Raw genomic sequence first — 25420 nt, forward strand, 5'->3', positions numbered from 1 at the left:
TTATAATCTTATTCAATTTTCATATTATCATTAAAATACTTTTTGTACAAAGTGACATACAAGAAGAGGAACTGATTGTTGTTTTTCTTAGTTAAACATAACGTTATTATAATGTATGGGTTTAGTCATCATTGGTGAATGTGTTCCATGAGTTACTTTGTTTGATCGTGTGCTGTTTCATTATACTAATCCCCCCCAGTGTTTACGCACCTACTGCTCAAGAGTATACTAACAATAACTATGACTTTCTCCAGGTGAGAGGAAATTGAAGTTGGAGAAGAATTGATGTTGTGGTATGCTGCACCCTGCTGGTTGAAAGACAGCATTCACAGAAGAGGGCTTTCTATTTCAGATGCAACAGACAGGCCAGGAAAGGAAGCTTTGCTTGCACTTGCTTGGTGCAAGAGATCACACAATCCAAGGGATTTGGGGTGCTTTGAGGTAAGAGAGCATTAGCTCGTGCTTAGTAGCCCAAAGTCTTTCACTTCCTCAGCCCGGCCCATTCTGCAGATTACCTCCCTGATGTTGTAATGTGAACTGAGTGCATTTCCCACGCTGCATAAATACTACAAACAGAAGAAAATGTTCATTGCATGGCCTGCTTTTGTTGCACAGTTAGTGGGATTCTCATTAGATTTCTTCCTGTATTATTGAACCCTGGTGCAAAACGGTAATTTAAGAAAGGAGTTTTTTGCTTGTTCATCCTGAGAGACTGAAACCAAGAACATTCCTCATGGATCATAGATGTTTTTAGATTGTTCCAAAGATAACAGCCGCAGTTATACATTATTTTATCTCTGCTGATATCATACTGCATACTGGGCCCTTCACGTGCTGTGCAATATGTAGAAAAATACATCTCCCTGCAACGAAATGGGACAGGAAATGAAAAGTGGATCATTAGATCACTGTGTTAAGTCCTTCTGGGTGTAAATTTCACGTGTATAAGCTGCTCTATGTTGACCTGGTACATGTAGTACCAAAAGTGATGCTGTTGGCTGTGGTGCTTTCCTGACTCTAATCCAATGAAGATCGACTGCTGATACCAGGGATTTTCTATACAGATAATTGGGATCCCTGTTAATTAATCTACTTTTTTTAGACGTGTTTCTAAATGTGTTTAAAGAGGTGGAAGGCTTAACAGAAGTGAGGACCTTATCACATATACAATGCTGTTGTTGGTCCAAGTAAAAGTATGTAAATATTACCGACAATCTTTACTTTAAGTATCACTAGTAAAAGTACTGATTGTTTAAGTGTGATGTTTTTGGATTATTATTACTGCTACACAGTCATATCAAACCATAACAATGATTTTGCACTTGGAGGGAAAGCGTAGTATAGCTATGCTCATCACGTAAATATATTACTGTTGTATTAAATCAGGCTTTATAGTCCAAGAGGTTTTTAAATAGTTAATTTAGTTTCAGATGAAGGACACTTTTCTAAACCTATAAAAGAACACTTCTTCAGAAAAATTCAAAAATCCCCAAATTTTGAGATACGTGGATAGCATGGATAGTGTGTGAACAATTTTAATCTCAAAAGTAGCTGGTAACTAAAGCTGTCAGACTAATATAGGGGAGTAAAAAGTATAATATTTGCCTTTGAAAAGAAGTGCAGTATAAGTATAAAGTTGCATAAAATGGATATACCGAAGTAAAGTACAAGAACCTCAAATTTGTACGTCACTACAATACTTAAGTAAATGTCCTTAGTATCATTCCATCACCAGCAGCACTCACCTGAGACCTTTTTGCAGGAGCAGAGAGTGAAATGAGGACTTGAGGGCAAAAAGTTAAATCCAGCTGAGGAGCATTCAACATGTATTTTCTTTCTTCCTCTTATCTTCCATCAACCAGAACAAATATAAATCATCTCTGTCCTGTTGGATCCTGAACACGTTTCCTTTTCTTCGTTCCTACAGTGCGGTGCGTTGAAAAGGTTGGGGCATCGGGTCGAGGTTTACTCTGCACCTGAAATCCTACTTGATTGTCCATTAGCTGGTAAGGATTACACCCTGACATTGTTGGAGAGCATCTTGGCAGAAGCTATTAGTGTAGCTCAGCAGCAGGAGTGATTACTGAAAAGGTGCTAAATCAGTATGGGCATTGAGTTCATGCTTGGTTTTAAGGATTTTATATAAAAAAAAGGGCAAAAAATACAAACCACGACCCTTAATTGATACCATTCTTGATTGAAAAATGTCTTATTTTTATTATTTTATTATCTTTACAAAAGTATTCATACACGCTTGAGCATGTGAGAGAGAAATTATGTGGTTATGTTTCAGGTAAGAGGATTCAGGGTGGTTAAGTAAAACGAGAAGAGGGATTAAGATCATGCAGCGGAAGAGGTCAAAAACTACATCAAACAGCAGAAAACCTACAGAGCACCCGTTTAAGATTAAACTATAGTAATAAATAGTCATTCATGATTAGAAACAGAGCTGCTTGCAGTAATGTAGCTGCTGAAAGTAGGTAATTTAATCATGAGAAAGGGGCAGCAATGCACATGAACGGGTGAGTTTAAGCAGCTGCTATGTCACACTGTGTTTGCAGATTAACATATAATGAGCCAGTTTCCAGTTTCAATTTGCATAATACCAAAAAGTATACTTATGTAGCAAATCCTGGTGTAGATAAATAATTCTCTTCAGCCTTACAAGAACCTCAGGTCTTGTTTTTCTGTTAAACATATTCTACATTTTACATTTAAAAGCTACTAAGAAAAATACCAGTTTACAATCTGACCTGCATTAACATTTTGGGAAGAAAACAGGTTGAAGTAAAGTAAGACAATACAAAACAAATAGGTGGATCAATAGCAGAAACATTTAACTCAAAACATCAAACGTAATTCTATTTAGGTCAGTTGAAACCCACTTCCTGTCCTGTGCTTCAGGCTGGCTCAGTACTGCAGACACTGAGCACAAATCCTATTTGAAAAGGGAGTAGAGGTGAAACAGATTTTACGTTGATGTCTAATCTAGCTCAGTGACGAACAACAAACCCACCCAGACAAGCAGTTCAGTCTAAGACACTTGTACTTGCATAGATCTAACCACCAAGTCAAAGACTTGCACTGAGCAAGAGCACAGACATTGTGTCACCACACTTTTACACACCTGGAAATACATCAATATCAAACGTTGTCTGGGTTCAGATAATTCAGTGTAAAATCCACATTACATTTGCACACACGGAGTTGTCAAAACACTTGTGATCCTCAGGCTGCTGAGCTGCAGGCCAGTGTGTGCAGCAGCTGATTAGACAGAGATGCGATGAAAAATAACTAGAAGTCACTGTTCTCCCACAGACAATGTCGAATTGAGAACATTTTGAGCATTAAGCAGCAAACAACCATCAGCTATTTAAAGATATAGTGGAGTAATGTCTACTAGAGCAGAGAATGAAGTCACTCCTATACTTTTAATCAGAGCTTCTCCTTGCTTTGTTTACAGTCAGGCTGGGCTTTTAGTGCATGTTCGTGCATGACCGCGTGCCCTACAGGCTAGCTCACAGCTGCCGACGGCATTGCAGCGTTGTCGTGGAAGTGTCGCCCCCGTCCTTCGAGTCCCCCTCAGCTAATCACCGTTAGCTCCGTCAGCACGGTTAGAGCTGCTGAACCCGGCTCGCCGTCGTCGTGTTGAGAGGCAGTCGAAATGCTCCCAATCCCGTCCGTACCTTGCACCTTTAAAGATCGGTAGTTCCCCTCATATTGAGACAGTGATGTAGAAGCGTACTCCAGGGTGTGGTCAGTACACCATGAGGTCACTGCTGGGTGTGGTCAGAGGTATTGGGCAGTAAAGTACCACCTGTAAGCTTGTTGTGCACATATTTTACTACACGGAGAGCCAAACTGTGATTACAACAGACAGATGTGGCGTAATATTGTCGGGTTGTCTCGTAGTTAGCGAGACTTTCCCATAACAGCTTTAAATGTCTTCATAAAAAAAACGAGCACACAAGGCATATTTTCATCACAGTTAAGATTTATTTCATTCAACATTTCACATTACAAATATTTAAAAATTATGCATACTGTTATAAATAGTTGGCTGCAAACAATTAAATAACATTAGATTTTTCTTTTTCGTTTCACTAGCACTTCTACAGACCAACTCCTAGAAATATGGACATATCCGTATTACATAACTTAATTAGAAAGGAAAATACAAAAATAGGAACTTATAAAGTGAAATGACAATAAAAATTAAGGTGATATCTTAAGTAAAAAAATGCTATTAATAAATACAACAACCTTCCCATACACAGTTAAAAACTATTGAAATCTTGCCATTAAGTAACATCATTAACAGACAAATATTTAAATATTTATTTTCCTTCAGAAAATGTGAACCATATATTGTGGAGCACAATATAGCAATTAGTAAAAACTAGACACTTTAACATATTAAAAGCTTCACCTCAAAAATATAACAAAAATCTGATCAAAATTATAAAAATCAATTATACATTCCAATTAAAAATATACCAATAAACAGCTAAATACATTGTTGACCTAATAATTACAATGCAATCAATCACAGTAGCTTAAAATAAACAAAATAAGCAAATGAGCACAAAACCTTTAATGTTTTAAAAATAACTTCAATTATTTATATTAGTACAAATAGTTTTGATTTCTTTTCTTTTTTACAAACACCAGCATGAAAAGGATTACAATAACAGTAGAAAATGACTGTGAAAAACATATTAACATCTTCTTTAATTAAATGTCTGCAATTAAAAATGGCATTAAAGAATTACATTGCAAAGAGTCTTTATCTGGAAAAAGGTTCAAAAGAAGTATTGCACATAACAACTTGAAGTTAACTTGCAACATTTACCACATTCAAGTCTTTAAGCTCCCCTTCCTCCAGATAGGTCGATATAAGATCACCTCGACAGACAGCGGGAATGAGTTCTCAAGTCTTTTTAAAACAGTGTTTGTATAAAGGATGCTCAAAGTCCTGCACTGCCAAATCGATTAAAAGTTACGTTTCTGTCTTGTTTTCTCGTCTTATATCTCTGTCATGTGCATCCTGCAGAGGTCTGCAAATGGGGAAGCGAGGAGATCAACACGTGGGGAGGGGAGAGGGGGGTGAGGGGGGGTGAGAGCAGGTTTGGGGTGTCCTTAACAACTTAATAGTTGAGAAACATTTGGTGCACACCACAACAATTAATTTTAATAGCTAATTCATGTACTTGTCATTTTCTCTTCTTTTTTTTTTTGTCATGCATGCTAAGGATTACAATAGGTGCTAGTTGGCAAGTTCAAGAATATATATATATATACTTTTTTTGAAATATTAAAATATCTAAACACCAAACATCCATTCTTGTGATACGAGATTCAGCGTTAAGCATGAACCAAATTTTGCATTCTCCTTATAATAAGTTATACTCCATCTATGGAGAGGAAACCAAGACAGAAGTTACCATTTCCCAACTAGTATAGCCATGTTCGGAGACATTAACATCAATTTCAAATGACACCTGTTTTTTGTATTTTCTATTATTCTCGCCATGCTGTTATTGACCAGACTGACTGGAAATATCTAGTGTACGAAAAGCTAAGACCAAGAGAGCGATGCACTTCGGTCTCTCCTCTGCAGATCTGAAGCCGCATCAACAGAATTGCGCACTTAGTTGTAAAGTTTCCTCAGCACTGAAATGTATAAAAAGCATAATTGAAAATAATATATATTGAAATCACCCAACTTTTTTTTTTTTCTTAAAATGAACATTTCCATATATGCAGATCTCTCAGTAACAAAAGTACAAAAGCTACCTTTCACAATGTGAAAAATTGAGGTATTGCAAAAAGGAGTTTCCCCATTTGTGAAAAATGTGCCTAAAATGACTGTTGGAAAAAGAAAAAATATTTAGAAAAGTAGTGCATAATAAATGTTTATATGTGCATGACAAAATAATTTAGCTAGAAAACACTGTACCAAAAATCAGCAGGCCATGTATAAAATAATTTTTTTTTTTTCATCTCATTTAACAGCAAATTCTTCACAAAGTGTTTTAACTTCTAAAATGCTCACCCACCACCACACCCACAAAACTAATGTCCAGGGTGCAAAACTGGTGCAACGACGGCGACATGAGGATACGTTACTCACTAGTGTGTGTAATCAAGTTTCTGCACTAACTCCCTGACACATTTAAATGCTCGGCTAGTAGGTTACCACTGAGTGACTTAAAACGTCAAACAAACGTAAGGATTAGTTTTACTTTTGCTGTGTGAATGTGCACTTTATGTTAAACTTTCCGCAGACCTATTTGAGATAAAAAGAACTGTGCCTACCAGCGTGCACCATCAGCTATGAGGCCTTGTGTGTGTGTGTGTGTGTGTGTGTGTGTGTGTGTGTGTGTGTGTGTCTACAAGCCCTGTTGTTTTTCCAGTGGTGTTCTAATGTGTTTTGACTGCACTGTCAAATATACATATATAAATATATTATGTTCAAGGCCAATCTTTGGTTTGCTGGGCTTGACAGTTGAGAGCAAAACTGGGTAGAAGTGACAGAACTTGAAAAATATATATATGAGAAAACATCCTGAAAGAAATGAGAAGGAAAATCAGAAGAAAAGACCTAAATAAGAAATGAGCTACAGTATGACCCACTACTGCACAGCCATCTTTGGTTCCCAAAGAACCACTGGGTACAAGCGGCTGTTATCAAGAGCAAGCTGCATGTGGGTCACAAGTGTGGAGTAGTAGAGCACACTGCAGAGACTATCTTCATTTATGCTTCAAAAACACTGGATGCTGAGTTGGATTAGCTTAGCAGGATAAAGGGCTCGCCGAAAAGGGCGGACCCGTCGGTGACTCAAATGTGTGCCGACGACTTTAATTGCTTCTTTCATTAACTGTAGCTGACTCTCAGATGCAAAGTAGAACGTTTTCATTAAAGACTGGGGAGAATTGCACAAAAGCATTTAAAGAAAGACAAAAAAACAAACGAACAAAAGGACAGGCATTTCCTGTTTGGTGGTAGCCCCGTAGAAACTGCAATGACCCCGCCTTCTCTCTAGGAGTTACCATAACTGCAGTCCTGAAAGATCCGGATCCAAAACCCAACAGACACAGGAAGCAGGGTTCGATCCACGAGGCCCACCCCTTTGTTAGCTGCTAGCTTAGCAGCAGAGGCCGCAGGCAGACATGAGGAGAGGGGGGGGGGGGGGGGGGTTGGGGGGGGGGGGAGGTGGGAGATGGGGCTGGACTTATCTCTTTACCGGTAGGCCTGTCCGTCTCTCCTGTAGCCGACCTATGCCGTACTTTCCCCTAATACACTGTACGATGCTCTGCTCTGTCCCTAGCACAACCCTGGGTTTGAATATAAAAATAAGGAGGTGATGAAGCAAGCGAGTAGAAAACGGTGCCGGTCACATCACGCTCTGCCTGTCGCATCACTTCCCTTTGATTATAGTTCTAAGGAAAGGAGAACACAAGCAGGTAATAATGTTTTCTTTTTCTCTTCCTTTCTTGTTAACTGTATTCGGCACATTAGCAGCTGAGTTTGAGGTATTAGTTTTTGCATGTCAAAATGGAGATCAAAACCCAAATGTGTGTTGCTAAAATTTCGTTTGAGATTTTTCAAGTAACATCAAAATATGTGTATGACGTTGGAAATCATAAAAAGAAAGGTTCAAACATGTTGATATGGGCGGGAAAAGAATCTGCAGTGGGCCCTCTCTGTTCTTCAGAGTTAATCCAAGATTCCGCTTTGGTTATTAACTACGAAGGGTCTCGTGTCTCTGCACTCTTCAGAATTGGAAATAAGTGCACTCTTCTTTAGCAACACCTTTTTCAAGTCACATTTGTTGTGGAGCCTCTTGTACCAATAGAGAACTTAATCACACCTCGGTACACAATAAACAGCTCTGCTACAAAACAAGTCAATCAAATGTCAAATGAAGTGTATCGTTTTGGGGCGTCTTGTATCAAAATTAAAATTTAAAATACATTGTTTAGAAAAAGAAGGCCAATTGAACAGCAGAGTACCATATCAAACCTCAAACGTTCCTATATATGTGTGGTTTTTTTGAGAACTAATAAAATATTTTTTTTTTTAAATCAAACGCATAAATAAAATTATGTTACACATCTTTTTTCCTTTGCTGGACAATATTTGGATATAATTCCAGTTTTTCTTTTCTATCTTCAAAATATAGATATATATTAACTTAAAAAAAAAAAAAAAAAAAATTTGGAAAAAAGGTTCAGTGAAATTGGAACGAAAAGGAACCAGCAACAGAAAAGTGCATTTATTTGTACAATGATTTGCGACTCCTGCACTACCTGCCCTCCTGCTCCCCTGCTGCCTCTCCCCTCTCTCGTCGTCCGCTCAGTTCCAGCGGAAGGAGATGTGACGGGGCCGGTCGCCTCCTTCCTTCACCAGGGGTTTGTGAAACTCCCGGCCGGCGCGCGAGTGGATGGCCGCCCAGCAGTACTCGCAGTAGTACTGCAGGCAGGTGACGTTGGCGCAGAAGAACGGCGCAAACTTCCCGCCGCAGCGAGTTCCCTGGCACTCATCGCACAGCTGGTCATCCAGCACGTATGGCTTCACTTCCACCTGCAATCAGAGGCGGGAACAATTTGGGATTCAGTGATGGTGTTTCTCCGTCTGTTTTACAGCAAACTTGCGGGAAATGAAACAAATGGAAAATGTGAAAACTTATTGTTTGTTTCGAAAATGTAACAAGTAATACTACCGGTATTATTCAGAAAAGCATTTAGATTTCCAATCAAACTGTTTATTTAGCTTCAGTAATAAGATCTTGTGAACAGCATTATGCAAATTAGAAAGCAGCTTAACATTATTCCAGTATTTCATATCAAACCAGCAAGTGATCAACGTTTAATGTTGCTGCAGTGGCGTCATAAAATAATGTCCTCTTCCTGTTTTACTTCTCTCTGAAACTGTTAACAAGGCATTGCTGTAAATAAGCATGGCTGCTCATCAAACCGACCCTGTGCTGTAGAGAGAAAGGAGTTAACAACTGTGTCATTTATTGGATTATTCATCATGCAACCTTGAAAGTGAAATGACTCGGTAGAAGCAGCAGTTAAAGATATCTCTACTTTTTAAATCATCAGTTTATACTTTCTTGAGCTACAATCAATGCTTTCACACATTTCAAGGGTTGAACCCTGCATCAGATTATAACAAGGAGACACTAGAGGGCAGTATTACAGAAGAGGACATGATGAGAGCCGGAACCCATTTGCCTCAGGAGAATCACCAGGCCACGACTGATTCCCCAAAGAGTACTACATAGTCTCTCTATTATTCGCTGCCGACTTTGAGCCGCTGCCCATTCATGGTATATTTGGCGACTGCGTTCGTACTTTATGTTTTAATGCGGACGATATATCGGCAAACCTCACAAGTCCAGACCAATCCATCCACACTGAGAGAATGTGGTGAGATGTCAGGCTACGAGGTGAACAAAAATACGAGTGCTATGTCACGGGGTCTTGAACAGTTGTTCAGATTATTATCAGGAGTTAATCACATGCACAGATATTTTCGTTATGTGTATGAAGCCTCCATGCACAGCGGTGATGTACGTCCCCGTGTGACTGGTGGTCACTCTAAATCAAAGGGGAGAGACATTGTTTGTGTTGGATTTCATCTAAACATAACAGCAGCCGTTTGTTATACTGTCCTGTGCTCTTACTCCATGGCAGACATTTTGGTTGAATTCAATTTGGATTAGTGAGAGAAATCTCTTCTTGGAGCCATGACAAGTATTGCTACTTGCACTGATCTTCTAAAGGGAATCAACTATTATGCAAAATGTACTTCCCCCACCACACATGCTCCACTAATAAGCAAACGCATTATGTAGACGGTGCTGCATTTCTTTCAAGCTCTAGTGAGACTCTCTCTCTTCTAGCACAACTCAGAAAAGGAACGGGAACAGGAAGTGAGATGTGGGGGAGACAAATGAAGAACGAAGGGGGCTGGAGAGAGGAGACCAAAAAACACTAAGCTCTCTTTTCTTTCCACTCACCCGTTTATCGATTTCTCCATGCTGCAGCTGTACAAAGCGAGCACTGATAGCAGCAATGTAGCTCTGCTGATTAGAGAAGGCGACCCGCCCTGCTCCCTTGGGGTACTTCAGCTCGGGGTCGGTGTCGATGCCGGCGTAGCAAACCCCACCGTACAGGCGGTCCATGATCATGGCCAGCTCCACTGCGAAGGGAGGAAAAAAAACAGACACGTTGAACAAAGATATTCCCAAAAACAAGTGTGACGCACAGAAGCAAAGGACATGAATAAAATAAACAATCTGGCACACACACACACACACACACACACACACACAGGCTTTAAACATAAACTCATGTTCAATGTAGCCAATGAACACAAACACAACATGTTGATGAAGGTTGTTGATCTGAGAGTTTAAAGCAACACAGATGGATTTAAATTCAGCAGAATTCGATGGGACAAATAAGGCCGCTTTACTTGTTAAAACATTGAAATGGCAGAAATGTAATGTGTATATTTTACACGTGCAAATTGAGACCCAGGGTCATAGAACATTTGATGCACCACAGGGACGTAACATTGCCATCAGGATAAAAAGAGATTTCATATTTTTCACAGCACAGTGTGCCACAGAGGGTACTTCCTGACAGGACCAGTGTAGGCCAAAGCTGATCTCAGCGCACAGTGACTCTCTTAGCGCGACCCTCTTAGCAGGTCTAATGTTTACTATAAACACAAGCTGTCATCATAAACGCTGATTCGTTGTTGATTCACCTCGTGGAAAGACTTGTAAAACGGAAGGATACCTGCACGGAGCGGACGAGGGACTCCTCCCACAAAGATGGTTTTCCTCGGGTCCAGAGGCTGAGAGCCATCCATCACGAAGTCGCTGTCGTTCAGGTTCCACGGGCGGATCTGGACCTGTCACACCCAAAGCCAACAGGTTTCAGCACTCGTTTAGCACAAGCTGGTCGTAACCGCAAGTTTTTACTGAGTTCAGTGGAAACGACATAACATTTGAGCAGACGTGTGTGTGTGTGTGTGTGTGTGTGTGTGTGTGTTCCTACTGACCGGCTTGTCTTTGATGGTGGGGCTGGACACACAGAGGTACAGCTTGCCGTCCTCTTCGATGCAGGCGTCAATCAAAGCCTGCACTGAGCTCTCGTCCTGGAACAGCAGGAAGGCGTAGCCTGCACAAAATACAGCAGCGTTATTCAGGCTGCTGGGGACAAGCTGTACCGACAAAGAGTCACGCTGGAATGTAGCGCAAGCGTTACTGTGAACACAACATTCTGCATTCATAGCACGAAGGCATAAGCTTCCGCAAACAGACAGAGAAACAGACAAACAGTCCACACATGGTTACAAAACGCTTCAGACAATAGCCTGAAGACAAAAGCAGACTGCACACACATGAATAGTGGTAGTACACAGATACAGTACACAGATACATATCTGTATTTGTCTCACACAGACGCTTAAGCAATACCTGAAACATATCTCTCGTAGTAATACATTGGTTCAGGAAGTAGTCCCGACACATTACTCTCACAAAACTTGAAACAATTGTGAGAAAAAAAACGGCACGGAACGAATAATTTAACAAACCTTTGGGTGGAAAATAGGATTTGCTCTCTGCTTTGTGAGGCCAGTCCACAAACAGGTGTCCAAAACGCCGGAAACTGGCGGTTATCTCATCTGAAATCAAGCAGACAGAATGCATGACTTGTTGGCAGCTTAAAAATTAAATTAAATAAAGAAAAAGCTGAAGATTTACAGTAAAAGTGCTGCATCAGACGGTATCCTTACTGGACAGTAAGATGCTTGTGCTGCAGGTGTAACTTTCCAAAGATGTCTTGTGGTATAATTTGGCCTCAAGTTCCCCATCTCTTAAGTTTCAATCATAACCAAAATATGAAATCCCTTTGATCTTAAAGCAACTACTCTACCTTCATCGATGTCCGGGGGCAGTCCTCCCACAAAGACCTTGCGTGAGTAACGTTCGACGCGCTCTCCGTTCTGGTGAGGAAAGCAGTGTGGAGAGCCCAGGCCTGCAAGGCCCTGATCACCACGCTCGTCATCAGGGAAACCATCCTCCATCGGGAAGAGAGAGGAGTGGCCTGAGAGAGAGAGAGGAAGAGGAAGAGTTGGTGTAAAGGCTCAGGAGGCGTCGATGTTTTCATGGTTACATTAGGGCAGTCATGAGAACTGTACATGAAACCTTTCATTCACTTTTTACTGCAGTGAATAGTCCACCTGGTGCTGGGTGGAAGGCTAAGAAGCTAAATATGTATTATAGTCTTGATCCAACATCAGTTACCACATACTTTAGGCAAGTTAATAGCATGCACACATTTATATGGATGGATTATGACATATGTTTCACTTTCATTTGGGCACTGGGGGCCTTTTACACCCTCTGGTGAGAGTGAGATGTTGCAGGTGTTGGAGGCATGGAGATAACTGGGCGGAACAATAAACAACAAGTAAGAAATGAACAGAAATGTCACGTAATTAGTTAATATGTATATGAAGGAGTGAACGTGCATGCAGCTTCTCTGTAACAAACACAGTAGCTTCCTCAGTGAGCCAGTCTACATAGTTTCACAGTGTTCGGGTATGTGTTGTAGAGACTAAGTCCTCACCGGCCTATTCCTGCTCCTATACAACCTGAGCTGAGCTGCTTTATACAACAGAGTTAGCCTCAGCTTAAAGTATGTGCTGTGTGTGTGAGTGAGGATGTGTGTGTGTCCTGCCATGTGTCTTTGCTTCTGCTGCAGTGTGTAAATCACATATTACAATTCCTGTGCTTCATTACCTTCCAGCTAAATGAGACAACAACAACTATTGTCCGACTTAACAATATTGCAAAATGTGTGAGAAAACAAGTAAAAAAAAAAAAAAGAAAAGCAAGCAGAGTCGAGCGTAATGAGAGAAACGCAAACTAAACGATGAAAGATGCATAAGATCATTTCACAAGCTTATGAGAGCGTTCGACACGTACAACAACCATGCAGACACACGTGTCACTTCACCGCACTGATGCAAAGCGCAGTCATTAAAAAAAAAACACATCTAACCACCAACGTCCTACGACCAATAAAATCATAACGGCAGCTTCAGTCAATATATTGAGACCTAGAGAGCTGATTTATGCCGGACATAACACACCCATGAATATATTTTACCTCGTCTCCTGCTATAATTCCTGGCTGCATGTGGAATAAGGACAAATCAAAGAAGAGGGTGATTATAAAAGATGCATAATACACTGTACCAATAAAAGTGCCAGGTGCTTCCATTGTCTGCCTGCTGTGAATGACCATCAGCCTGTGGAACCGTCACCATGCCACTTCATTGACACTAGACTATAAAGTTAAAGTACAAGTGGAACTTGTGAAGGTCTGTAGACAAACACTTCAGGGAAGAAAGGTACTGAGAGCAGCTTGACCATGTCAACACCATGATGTTCTCTCAGTGTATACTGACACAGAATGGACATGTGGACACTTGGCTTTTTATGCAGTTCTTTCAAACTAAAGTTTCCTCATCATCAATGAGATAACAAATACAATCCAAAGAAGACAAAGGAAAGATCAGGACAACAGTAACAAAGATTATATAAGTCCTATAACAAAGGAACAGTAACACAAAACAAGCAAATACAGGGACCAGGATTACAACATTAGAACAGAGGCGTGCGTAACAGTGGAGGGAGATTTCCTGCCTTCTAATTATGACCAAGAATAATTGAAGGGAAAGAAGAACTTGCCCAAGGACTGAACCTTGAGGCACACCATAGGTAGTAATAAGGCACAGTGATAAAGTAAGATAGTTTAGTTCACCAGGAAACAAATACAAAATTACATTGATCTCAAAAAGAGAACAATATGGGTTTTACCAGATTTAGCTTTTAGCTAATTTCCATCTGCAGTTCCTGTGCAGGTGAAAGTAAACGATACAACACAAGGACAACGCCCATCATCACCACTACATAGAGGCTGTTGCTGAAACGAGTGCAGAGGAAGCACTAGTGTGGCTAACTATGGGTTAGTTACCATTAAGTGTTTCAGCCATTTCACAATATGTGATTTGCCCTCCTACGCCTGTAGTCTGAAGTCACGCTTCAGACTTTTAAGCAAAATGCATCAACAATCGGTTACTGTCGCAACCTTCATTGATTGAAACACAATAGCAGCCCAGGAAGGCACCGATGCTATGTGCGCGCGTGGCTATCTGCCTCTGTCGCCCCAGCTGATAATGGTTGAACTTATGTGACCGTGGCAAGATATAAATATAACAAAGGTAACACTGGCGTCGGCTGATTTTACAGGTCCATCCGCCCCCACAATGCAGTTCACTTTCATACGTGTAGTCAAGAAGATGCTCTTTTTACTCATTGGCTTTAATACGCTCACAGGAACACAATGTTTCTTTAGCGACGCTGGAGAGATTGAAGGACATTGAGAGGATGAAGGAGCAGCCAGAACACACAAGCAATAATCCCTCAGTGGACTTTCCAACCCAGATGGACATTAACTCTGGGGGGGGGGGGGGGGGGGGGAGGTCAAAGAGAGAGAGAAACAGAAGAGCAGATTGAAAGAGAAGAGAGCCGAGTGTGCTATAAAAAGGTGCATGTGTGCATGTTTGTGTGTGTGTGTACATTTGTGTGAGAGAGAGAAATAGATTGGAAGAGATGGAGAAACGAGCTGATAATACACAGTGTGGGGGTGAGAGAAAATGAGAGTGAGCGAGAGAGAATCAAGAGAATGAGGAACGCAATCTGTGTACGCTTATGAGACACACACAGACACACACAGACAGAGAGACAGAGAGAGAGAGAGCTGGTGTGCAGCCTCTGAATCCTGCCTATCCGCTGGCACCATCTGTCTCAGAGCTTGATGACAGCTCCTGACCATGTGACCTGACCATGTGACCCAGCGATCTTGTGGAGGAACGACTGGCCTCTCGTGTTTTACATTCTGGCCCAAGACCAGAAGGCAAAAGCTACAACAACACAATTACATAATAATGAATGGAATGAGAGTGCGCGAGGGCAAAGGAGAGGTAACTAAATATTAAACTGCCGTTGTGGAAACGTCAAAGGGATTTTCCAGATTTTATTCAACCATTCGAAAGAGGTAAAGAGTTATTTATATACAGTTTAAAGGCATTCTTTACTTCTGGACCATATCTGGAAATCAAATGAACTTTTTCTCCTCATTGCGTCTTTCAGAAACACAGGGATGAAGGAAAATAATTAAGAGTGTTTGTTCTTATTTTTAATCTACAAAAGAGCCTCATATTTTGCATCAAAAAACCCTAAAATCAGGGGTAGCGGCGCTAGTTTGCATCCGGTAAGGTAGAACATAAAATCAATCACTGCTCATGAAGTTGGTGAGATCCGATCAAATTGTCAAACTGGATTCTGTTACTGCATTGCCTATTTCTCGCCTCAAATGTTTGCAGAAACACATTTCATTTGCATCATTTAGCTTCAGAATGTGAATGATTGTGAGCCGGCTTCCATGTTGACAACAGTATAGAGCCAAAACCAAACAATGCACAATAGGCAACAGTTGTGAAACGGACCGCAGTTGAACGTTGATCTGTGCGGAACCCCTCTCACGGTTCTGCACACACGTGAACCGCGGATTAATTACACAGTTGAACCATCATAGGGTTTTACTGCACATCGGTATCGACTGATATTCAGTAAGAATATGCGATCAATAGATCAGCAGTGATGCTCTCTAGTCCCGATCCCTGATAACGCTACACTGCGAACAACAAATACGTGTTGAAATCAGCCGGAGGAGAGCTAGTGACGGTGCCAACAGCCAACATACGGAGGTTCAGATCAATTTGTATAGAGCTAAGTTATATTATAACATTATCATGCGTTCAAATGTAGAAGGAATTTTTTTCACAGCAATATAAAATAGATATTAGAGAGGGAATCATGCCCCTCTTTGTCCATCTATGTATCTGAGTGACAAAGCAGTACCAACAGTCAAAGGAAAGGACCCGACAGAAGTTCATAACTAGGTGACTAGGTCACTTCTTTACTTTGTATTTAACCTGCCGGGTGGGTGCATATTGTCAGATTAATGATGATTAACGAGAGCTTGATTCAAACGTGATAATCTCTTGTAAAATGACATTTAATCAAATGTGTTTTAAAAGATATTGGAGACATTTTTCACACTAACTCCGTATGATTTATATTTGAATAATCCCTGGTGGGCCCTTGGAACCAGAGTATGTTGCCATACGTACCATTGAGGGGTAAAGGGTTGTCTCCTCCTGGATGAGGGAATCCCAGACGACCTGCACAGGGAGACACAGAACAGAAATAATGAACCCAACAGGATGAGGCCTGAACACACCATGCAGACGTGTGATGCCATTATTCTAAACAACAACGTATGTTTCAGTAAAACGTACAGAAGTTTCCATTTTGATGAATGTATAGCCTCCAAATAACATCCCATTATTTAAAGCCAATTTTGAGATTTAACAGAAACACGTCGATGATGAAGTACAGATCAGACAATGGCAAAAAATATAGACCCACCATCTGAGGAAACATTGCACCACTATCAGTTAAGCAGTTAGTCATTTGGTAAAAAGCCTGTGACCATGATAATGATGATTATTGCTGCATGTGAACAGATTTACTTCGCTGACGGGAAACATTTGAACAGTTCTGCACACAATGTAGGACGTATTCCTACATGGTCGGTGTCACACAGGTGACACCGACCATCTCTCTCCCTCTAATCGACCTCCATTTCCCTGTTTGTGCCTCACGCTCGCCTTCCTCTGAGCCGCATATCATACATTTCACATTGAGCCATTTGCCAGGCACACACACACACACACACACACACACACACACACACATATATACCCACACAAATACATGTTATGATGCCAAACAAGCTTCAAAGTTATGCAAGGCCCGCTTGCTGCAGAGGGATAATGAGATGAAAGAGCTGAAATAGTACAGCCATTGTTGTACGGGTACGAACCACCCTGTGATTGGTGCATTCCGATGCCACATGGAAAGCTGCTGGCCCCTCCCCCACACCTCGCTTATTGAGTCCCACAGTAGATGTGGTGCAAACAACTAGAACTAGACCACAGAAACCGGGACGGACCACCCGTGGCTCAAGCCTGAGCACTACACTACGGCTTTCCATACATTCATCATACTCACGACATTATGAGCATCAAAACACAAATCACTCTTTCTACCAAAACGCTCAGTTTAATCAAACTACAAATTACAAGTGCCAACCAAAACCAGATCACGCAGATCACGCGAGCTCAATTCCTCTCGACTGCGTGGCACATTGACAGTTTATCTCCCTCTGTAATTTAGCTTAGTAATATATGTGTGCCGATAGGTGCACCGCCCAAAATCAAAGTCCATCTGAGCCAAACCCGTCATATTGGGCGTTTATTAAGAGCCTTTAATAGTCTCTGAGGAGCAAGTGCGCCGACACGTAAGCAAGCACACCACATCCCTGGTGTGTCTGCGTCGTTCTCTGTGGCCGCTCTGTGAACCGGCTGGCTGCGTACATGTACAGTGCAGTAACAGTTGAAACACATAACACGGTGGTGTGTGTGTGTGTGTGTGTGTGTGTGTGTGTGTGTGTTGGCTGAACAGAGGGATCCTTTCTGTTCGTCAGGACAATGTTGGAAACGATTCAAAGCCACTTCTACTGTAGACATTTTGTCTCGCCTCCTCCCGCGCTTCATCGCGTTCACTTTGTTTAATATGTTCTGCTGGAATGACAGATTTCTGCATCCAAGTGTGCTTGTGTAATGCATGCGATCTGAGATTATTATACTCGAGTGTGTGCATGCTTGTATGCGCGTGACAGAGAGGAGGAGGAGGATGCAAGGGGCATTTAATCTGGAGAAGAGTCCGTGCTAAAGAAAATGCGCTGTAATTATGTTTTTCTTTTCTACTTCGCTGCAAGGAGAAAGGGAAGGACTCACTAAAACCACTGCTACACTTGGCACAGCAGTGTACAAGCTCGGACTATAATTATGAAAAGGAGGAATAAACATGCATGTAGCAGGCCAAAGGCTACAAGACAGAAAACAATAAGGAGTATGGGGTGAGATATGTCGTGATGCATCATGTGAAAGCAGTAAAGAATGGGGTGCCGAGGGCATTAAGAGGGTAGAAGGATACAGTATCTTGGACAAAGCATAAAATGAATTGTCAAGATGGAGGATTCATTCGCTATATAACAAATATAAAACATACAAACAAGTCTGTCTTTCCTAAACAAAGAAACAGAGCTGCGACACAAATGGACAAAGCAATCACAATAAACTGTTAGAGGAAGTCAGGTCAACAATACCTCATCATTTAAGAACCCTTCATGGTTCAACTGCTAATGAAGCAGAAGCGTGTGGGTTTTCAATTTAGAAGAAAACTTGTCGTTGCCAAGCTCTCGGATCTAATCTAGTCGCAGGAATCTGTGCCAGCGTGGCTGGAGCTAAGACACCAGAGCACGGCTATAATGAGGTAACCTTCCAGTCCTCCACTATTAATACGGAGAGAAGAGTTACTAAGGTTCGACAGCAGGACATTAGATCACAGCTGGATGTGGCTGAGCCCAGTGGGTGTGAGGCTGAAATAAATACAAGGTGATCGTGAAGTGTCTGGAGCTCACGAGTGTTCACTCATGTGCGTGTGTGTGTGTGTTTTACTTTCTTTGAAGAACATTAAATGGGATTATACGCATTAAATATGATTAGAACAGGTACGAGGAGTAATGCACTTACTATTTTCATTTTCTGCACAACAACATTTAAAATGCTCAACAGTTCGACGTAGTCAACTGTAAATGCAAACTAGAAAAGGAAATCTTGTTAATGGATTTTTGATCTTTAGATACAGTACAATCGGTTTCTGCTGCTCAGCCCATTAGACTCCAATGAAGTAAAACAAATACATGTACAGTAGTCATTGGTTAAGCCTTATGGTTTGATAAACAACAGAAGAAATGTGGCTAACAACTTAAACTCTAAACCCAAATCCCTTAAATTCCACTAAAGGTTGAAAAAAAAAGGTGATTCCTTTCAATCAGTCATTACCAGAACTAGTCCTACGAGCTGCTCCCTCTCAGCAACGTGAGCAGGCTCCCTCATTCTCTTCCTCTCATTCATTTGACAAACAGAATGTGCCTTAGTCCTCCATTTTAGCTCCAATGTTATAAGCAGGCTGCATTCAGGCTCCCTCATGTGGCAAGGTATACAGAAAATATGAATGCTAAATTAAAAGATTATAAAAGAAAGTCTGCAAGTGTATTTGGCAACCTACCTTTGGGTCCAGACCAGGTTTCTGTGAATGACTGCTCTAAAACAATAAACACCGTCGACCTGCCGTATTCAATAACCCATTTCTGGCTTACCATTGGCCAACGTTGCCTCACAACATTCAGCCAATAACAGACTTGTCTCCATTAATCAATAATCCAAAAATAGTTGGAGTCCAATTTCCAATAGATGATTCTCTTTTTCAGCCAATTACAAGTGTTAGCGCCTACTTTGTAATTTAAATTCAGTTTATTAACCTAGTTTTAATAAGGTGTACCTATTTTTGTTATGTTGTGAACCTAGTTCATATCAATAAAGATGTGTTCCTGTAAATAACTAACACATCTCAGTGTAACGTAATACAGTGCAACAGCTAAACAAACAGCCTCCAAAACGATCCCAAAGTTGAATCCCCACGTCTCTAAAACAATAACTGAATATTATAGCTGATCATTAGAACTTCATTAAGGTAGGACTGATTGCAGAGCTGTTGCATTAGACCAATAAAGGGATTTACACAGACCCAGAAATGAAACATCTCTTTTGCCAACAAGCAAACAAATGTTTCATTTTCACACTTTTGTTACTGGCAATATGTGGAAAATATATGAATTCTGATTTGACGTGTTGTTAATAGATAAACAACCACCGAACTTCACACTACAGGTAACGGCAACATGCAACTGTGCGTCATTGTGTTATGAATTTGTTTTATCATCATCCTTCAAAATGGGAGGCTTTGCAGCCGTGATCATTAGAAACTAACGATAGCAAACAACTTCAGTTGAGATCAGTGGGAGTCTTTCCATCTCGCTCACAAATCCCGTCTTAAGTACAAAGCCTAAGCTTCCATCGGCCCGGGAGCGTCTCTGCGGCTCCTTCTCAAAATGCATGAGAAAAAGAGGTCAGACTCGTTGCATTGAATTTGATCAAAAAAGTGAGAAAACTTAAATTCAGTGTGGGAAGGAGAGAAAAGGAAGACAGGGGTGCGAGTTGACCTCCCTTTCTATTGTTGATCACAACACTAAAAGACAACACTCGGTCAGACATGTGATCTGTGGAGGAAGTGAAACTTTTCTGTGAAGAATTGGTGTTAAATTGTGAATAAGTGTGCGAGCGCTTGAAGTGAAACCATCCTACCGAATGTTTGGCCGATGTAATTAAATCATTACACATTTGTTTTTATCTTCATCACATAAGTTTGATGTTCATTTATGAAAGAGTAAGGTACATTTCATTTTATTAGTATGTATTTTGCCATAACACTCAATATTAATGAGGAAGGATTCACAAATATATTTCTGATGCACACACACAATATTTCTTGCTTTAAATTAATGTAATAAAAATCCACAAAATATTTGGATTTAAATTTAAAGTGGTTACATGTATATAGAAACTGTATTTATATAAACCTCCGTGTACAAACGGCTGGTCATGTGTGAACTTAACTGTGTGGACATTTAGACAGTAAAACATGAACAGAGAGTTGATCTGCCTTCATCAGTTTATTAGTAATACGACAGTTGAGCGAAGTGTGTTAACGCTTTCCCGGGCTTCTCACTGCCGTGCCACTCGTCTGCCACCGTCAGTCATCGCCCTCGCCGTCTCTCCGGCGCTAGAGAACGCTGGCCAGCGTTAGCGTAGCTACATATTGGTTTGACTGAAGACGGCCTTTTCCTTCAACATTGTGGTTGTAACCTTCAATCCAGTTGCATATAAAATAACGACTATTTTGTGTGCGCTGAATTTTTGTGAATCCGTCTGTGTGCATTCATTAATATTGAGACTGATCTGACCCCGTACTCTGTAATCTATTGACAATATTTTTGGAGGCTTAATCATCATTTTGGAGCTTTCAATTGATACACCGTTAGTCGAGTAAAATACACTCGTATGTCTTTAGACAAGTCACGTATTGTATATGGATCATCAGTGAATGAAATCCAAACAATGTTGTTTTGTCCACAACAGATCATGATATGATCGCTTCTATGCACTACGTCTCTGCTGTTAGAGTGTGAAATGAGAACTGCAGCATTGCTAGTGGTAGTCTGCTCAGTGTTTAATGTCCCTGGTTGACGTCTGTACCTTTCAGGGTGTCCTGCTCAGCCCTCATGATGTCGATGAGGGAGCTCTCCAGCGTGTTCATGTTGAAGCTGTCGAATGACCGGGTGCGTTCCTAAAGAGAGGAGAGAAAGAGGAGAAACGCCATTTATTTGTATACCTTGCTTTGAATACAATTTAATTCAGATATTCATTTTAAGGTTCTGGCATAAATAGCGGGAGTGACGAACAAAACAACTTAGGAGCGAGCCCGAGATTCACACAAGTGGAATCTCAAGTGATTCACTAATATATTCTGCCAACTGACGTAAAATCTGGGATACAAATAAGTTGGATAAACTTCATGAAAAATACTTTTTTCTGCTTGAATATTCCCCAATGCTGGTTTGCAAGACAGCAAACCGGAGTGCCCATGTCTACGGCACAGGTGTGTGAAACCACTTGAGGGACACAAGGTTTATTAGGAGACACTCCTTTCTTTACGTTGTCAGCATTCATTTAGTCTTTGTCTTGTTGTTTAGTGAGTATTGTATCTTTTTTTAAATTCCCCTCTTCACATAGTTATTGTGCGTTTAACTGCTGTTACGTGAACACTTAAGTGACTGAGCTATAAACGTACTCATTCACCTCGGCAGCATAAGGGAAGTCAACAGTACAGACATCAGCAGAACGAAGCAGGAGCGGAGGAATTCTTGAGCGACAGCGTCGTCACCCACAAACAAGGGCATCCTTGGCATACCAACCATACTGGAAATGTTTGTATGCACACAGAAATATGTGTAAGCACACACAACTGTAATATGTGTATACACAACATGAGCCCCCCCCCCCCCCACACGCACTCCAGTGCCATGCTGATAAGATTTCTGTTTTGACTCCACCTCACCACAAAATATGCAGCCTTTGGCAACAACTTGTTAACAAATTCTGATAAACTATTTTGGCTTCCTTCTGTACAAAACAACCACAATTCAGGCAGAGACTGGCGCCGAGGACCACAGAACTAAATTCATACCCTCCTTGTTTACATTTATAGTTGGTGCTAAATGACATAACATCGTGTGATCGATTGTCTCATTTCTTCCTCCGTCTCTTCCTCATTTTTCCAGCCGTTCTTCAATTTTACCGTAAAAGCAGAAATACCTTAAAAGATTTATATTCCTCATTTATGCGTCAGGGATCTCACACTGCACAGAGCCAATGACTCTTCTGGGTACAAGTTGTTGTTCAATAAGCTGCGCATCGTGACTAAAATGTTTAGTCATGATTGTGTGTTTTTTCTTTACCGTCTGGTCACGACAGAAATACACTTTTTTTTCCTTTCTGCATCATATCGGTTATTTTAAAGTACAGCTGTGAAAAAAACATAATGAAACACTTAAATAATATTAATTGTAGAAACCATTATTCAAACATTTGCAGAGGTAGCATTAGCAGAGGTTAGCATTTCGTGAAAACACAGTGATGAATATGCGGTATTTGGGACACAAACAAAGAGCAAATTAACACTAAAGTAAAATATTTAACACAGGGACAGGGAGGAGGAGAGCCTGTTGGACTTAAAAGACGTATGCTTGTAAAATAGCAATGCCACAATACATCTTTTGAAGTCAGTTTGTGCCACAAGATATAAGTCTGGGAAACATACGCAAGAGATGATCGATGCTGACAGACAAATCATGGACCTGTGAGGTTTTAGAAGATCGCATCACGGCCTCTTGAAACTAAGAGTAAACGAAGAGTAAAGTGCTGCAATCTGCAAACGCATTGCTATTTTTTCTACCCTTAACAAAAAAAATAATTTGGTGCATAGTTTAAGAGTAATTCAACATTTCCAGAACAGCCACCATTGTTCTCCCGTTGAGAATAATAAGCAGGTGTAGCAACAGTTTACTTTAAGGTCTGATTGAGCTCTATTGTACGGCCGGCCGACTTCAAATCACATCCGTCTCAAGCTAACAGCGAGTGAAAACAGACTACTATGAGCTGATGTTAAAAAGATTACATTAACATTAAAAAGTGTGAATAAAGCTTAACATTGCATGAAAGCCTGTTTATTAATAGTGGCCTATAAAGACCTCAAAATAAAACTACAACATCCTCGGCCCTCATCGCCGTTTAATCAGCTCTGCCCTCATCATGACCGATAATAAACGAGCCTTGCACAACAAGAATTACCCAACCTGTCTGTCAACCTGCAGGTAACCCATCTATATAGTCAATCACTCTTTATTCACCACGTTGTGTGTCCGACAAATGCATCCAAGCACAACCTCTCTGTTATGAACTCGTTTGTACAGCGACCAGGTAACACCCTCGCTACAAACAGACCAATGTCTGAGAACGATCCGAAAGCAAAACCACCTCGAGGAGAAAGCCTCATATAACTTTGTTACACCACGAACTCCACGGGGGTCAAATGCTAACGGGTTCAGAAAAACAGACCTGCGTCAGTGAACCACATGACCAACGCTCGGGGCCGGCATGCCGCTCATTTTTCTCATCTACCGTCTGGGTAGTGGCTCCTAAAATCGAATGGCTGCTTTCACTATCTGATCTGAGAGCGTGGTTGGATGCCTGGCACACACTGGCTGATGAAACGGCCAAAAAACTCCCCCAAGCTGTAGCCAAAAGTTTTACCAGCATTTTTGGCTGGTGCCGATTACCCACACTGACTGAGGGAACATACGAAACACAGAGATGACATGGTAGGAAGAACACACCCAGTGCACACTCTCTCCCTCAAAACAAATATCAACACAGGGATATAGGCCAGACTAGGTCCACTATTTTCTCATATCCGCCTCAGTATCTTATGTGGACTTAGGGTATTGCTTAAGGTTAAATAAACCAAACGTTCAAAAGACAAGGGAAGCAGAAACGAGAGGTTACTGTGGCAAGTACACACCACTAGTGAGTATATAGCTGAGGCAAGCACGTAAACACATTACCCAAGACAAACACGGATAGGTGTAGCAGCAAAGTGCCATATTTGTGGGATCCTTCCCAGAGGTTTTGGTCTTTCTGTGATGCACTATGATAACTTCCTGCTTTAGTGTTTTAACAACTTCACAAAATTGAATGCTTTCATTGGGTGTCATTCTTTACAGTACCAGCTCACTAACGCAGCACTGCAAGGTAATCCTATTAGATTGTTTCTGGACGATAGGAATTAATTTTGTGGCCGAGATGGACGCAGTGAGCGGACATGAGGCCCGGCTGGTGCTTGGCAGTTGCTAAGCATTAGCCTGGACAGGTGCAGAGGGTGATTAATCATCAGATTGGTGCATTCGTCTCTCTCTCTCTCTCAACAACTGTCCAGCTGACCAGCAAAGTACTCATCCCAGACAGATTGCACGGCAAGCACAAATACACACACACGCACGCACACACACAGAGTCACACAAACAGATTAGCTGCAAGTCACACATAATTAAAGTGCAGATCACATTATATGCGTCTATGAAAGCTAATCCATGGATGTAGATGTATAGGATATGGCAGTACATAGTTTCTTATTGGCAAAGAACAGTGAAATGTAGCCCAGTATACATATAATAACCACGACCCAATCTAGTTAAAGCTAAATGGATTAATACGGCGAGACACGCCCCTTTTTTACAGTGGCCTTCAATAAAAACCTGCGTGGTGGATCGATTTGCATTACACGGTAAATCAAAGTGCATCTACTAAGCCCTGAAAGTAGATATGGATCAACAAATCTTGCAAATATGTGTTATCATATAAACAGCTCATCTGAAACTGACAAAATAGTACTGTGATCATTTGGGAAAATACCATTTAGCCAATGCTACCTGAATTCAGAAGAATGCTAGAGCTGCAACGATTGGTCGATTAATCGGTTGGTTGAGCAAATGTTTTGATAATCGATTTATCGTCTAAGGCCTTTTCAAGCAAAAATGCCGAACATTTGATGGATCCCCAGCGTGACTTGCTGAAGCTCTTTGTCCTCGTATCATTTTAAAACCGAATGGTCTT

At 41.0% G+C, this 25420-nt stretch overlaps 1 protein-coding gene across 2 annotated transcripts in view; it reads right to left on the reverse strand.

Moving 5' to 3' along the window:
- Positions 1-3976: 3976 nt before the first annotated feature.
- Positions 3977-25420, reverse strand: part of cpeb4b (cytoplasmic polyadenylation element binding protein 4b) — a 28862-nt gene continuing 7418 nt past the window's right edge. The window contains exons 3-10 of one of the 2 annotated variants that reach the window (XM_076102021.1): positions 21446-21536; positions 16292-16342; positions 11962-12132; positions 11621-11710; positions 11084-11202; positions 10819-10933; positions 10032-10213; positions 3977-8587 (exon numbers count right to left, since the gene is read on the reverse strand). In XM_076102021.1, the coding sequence (XP_075958136.1) occupies positions 8360-8587; positions 10032-10213; positions 10819-10933; positions 11084-11202; positions 11621-11710; positions 11962-12132; positions 16292-16342; positions 21446-21536 (1047 nt within the window). In that variant the 3' untranslated portion in view covers positions 3977-8359. Of the gene's footprint in view, positions 8588-10031; positions 10214-10786; positions 10934-11083; positions 11203-11620; positions 11711-11961; positions 12133-16291; positions 16343-21445; positions 21537-25420 lie in introns of those variants that run through there. The other variant, XM_076102022.1, reaches the window with a different exon arrangement.

Source organism: Anarhichas minor, unplaced genomic scaffold, assembly GCF_050575085.1.
Source record: "Anarhichas minor isolate MPS153535 unplaced genomic scaffold, ASM5057508v1 ptg000027l, whole genome shotgun sequence".
In the NCBI taxonomy this organism is placed as follows: domain Eukaryota; kingdom Metazoa; phylum Chordata; class Actinopteri; order Perciformes; family Anarhichadidae; genus Anarhichas; species Anarhichas minor.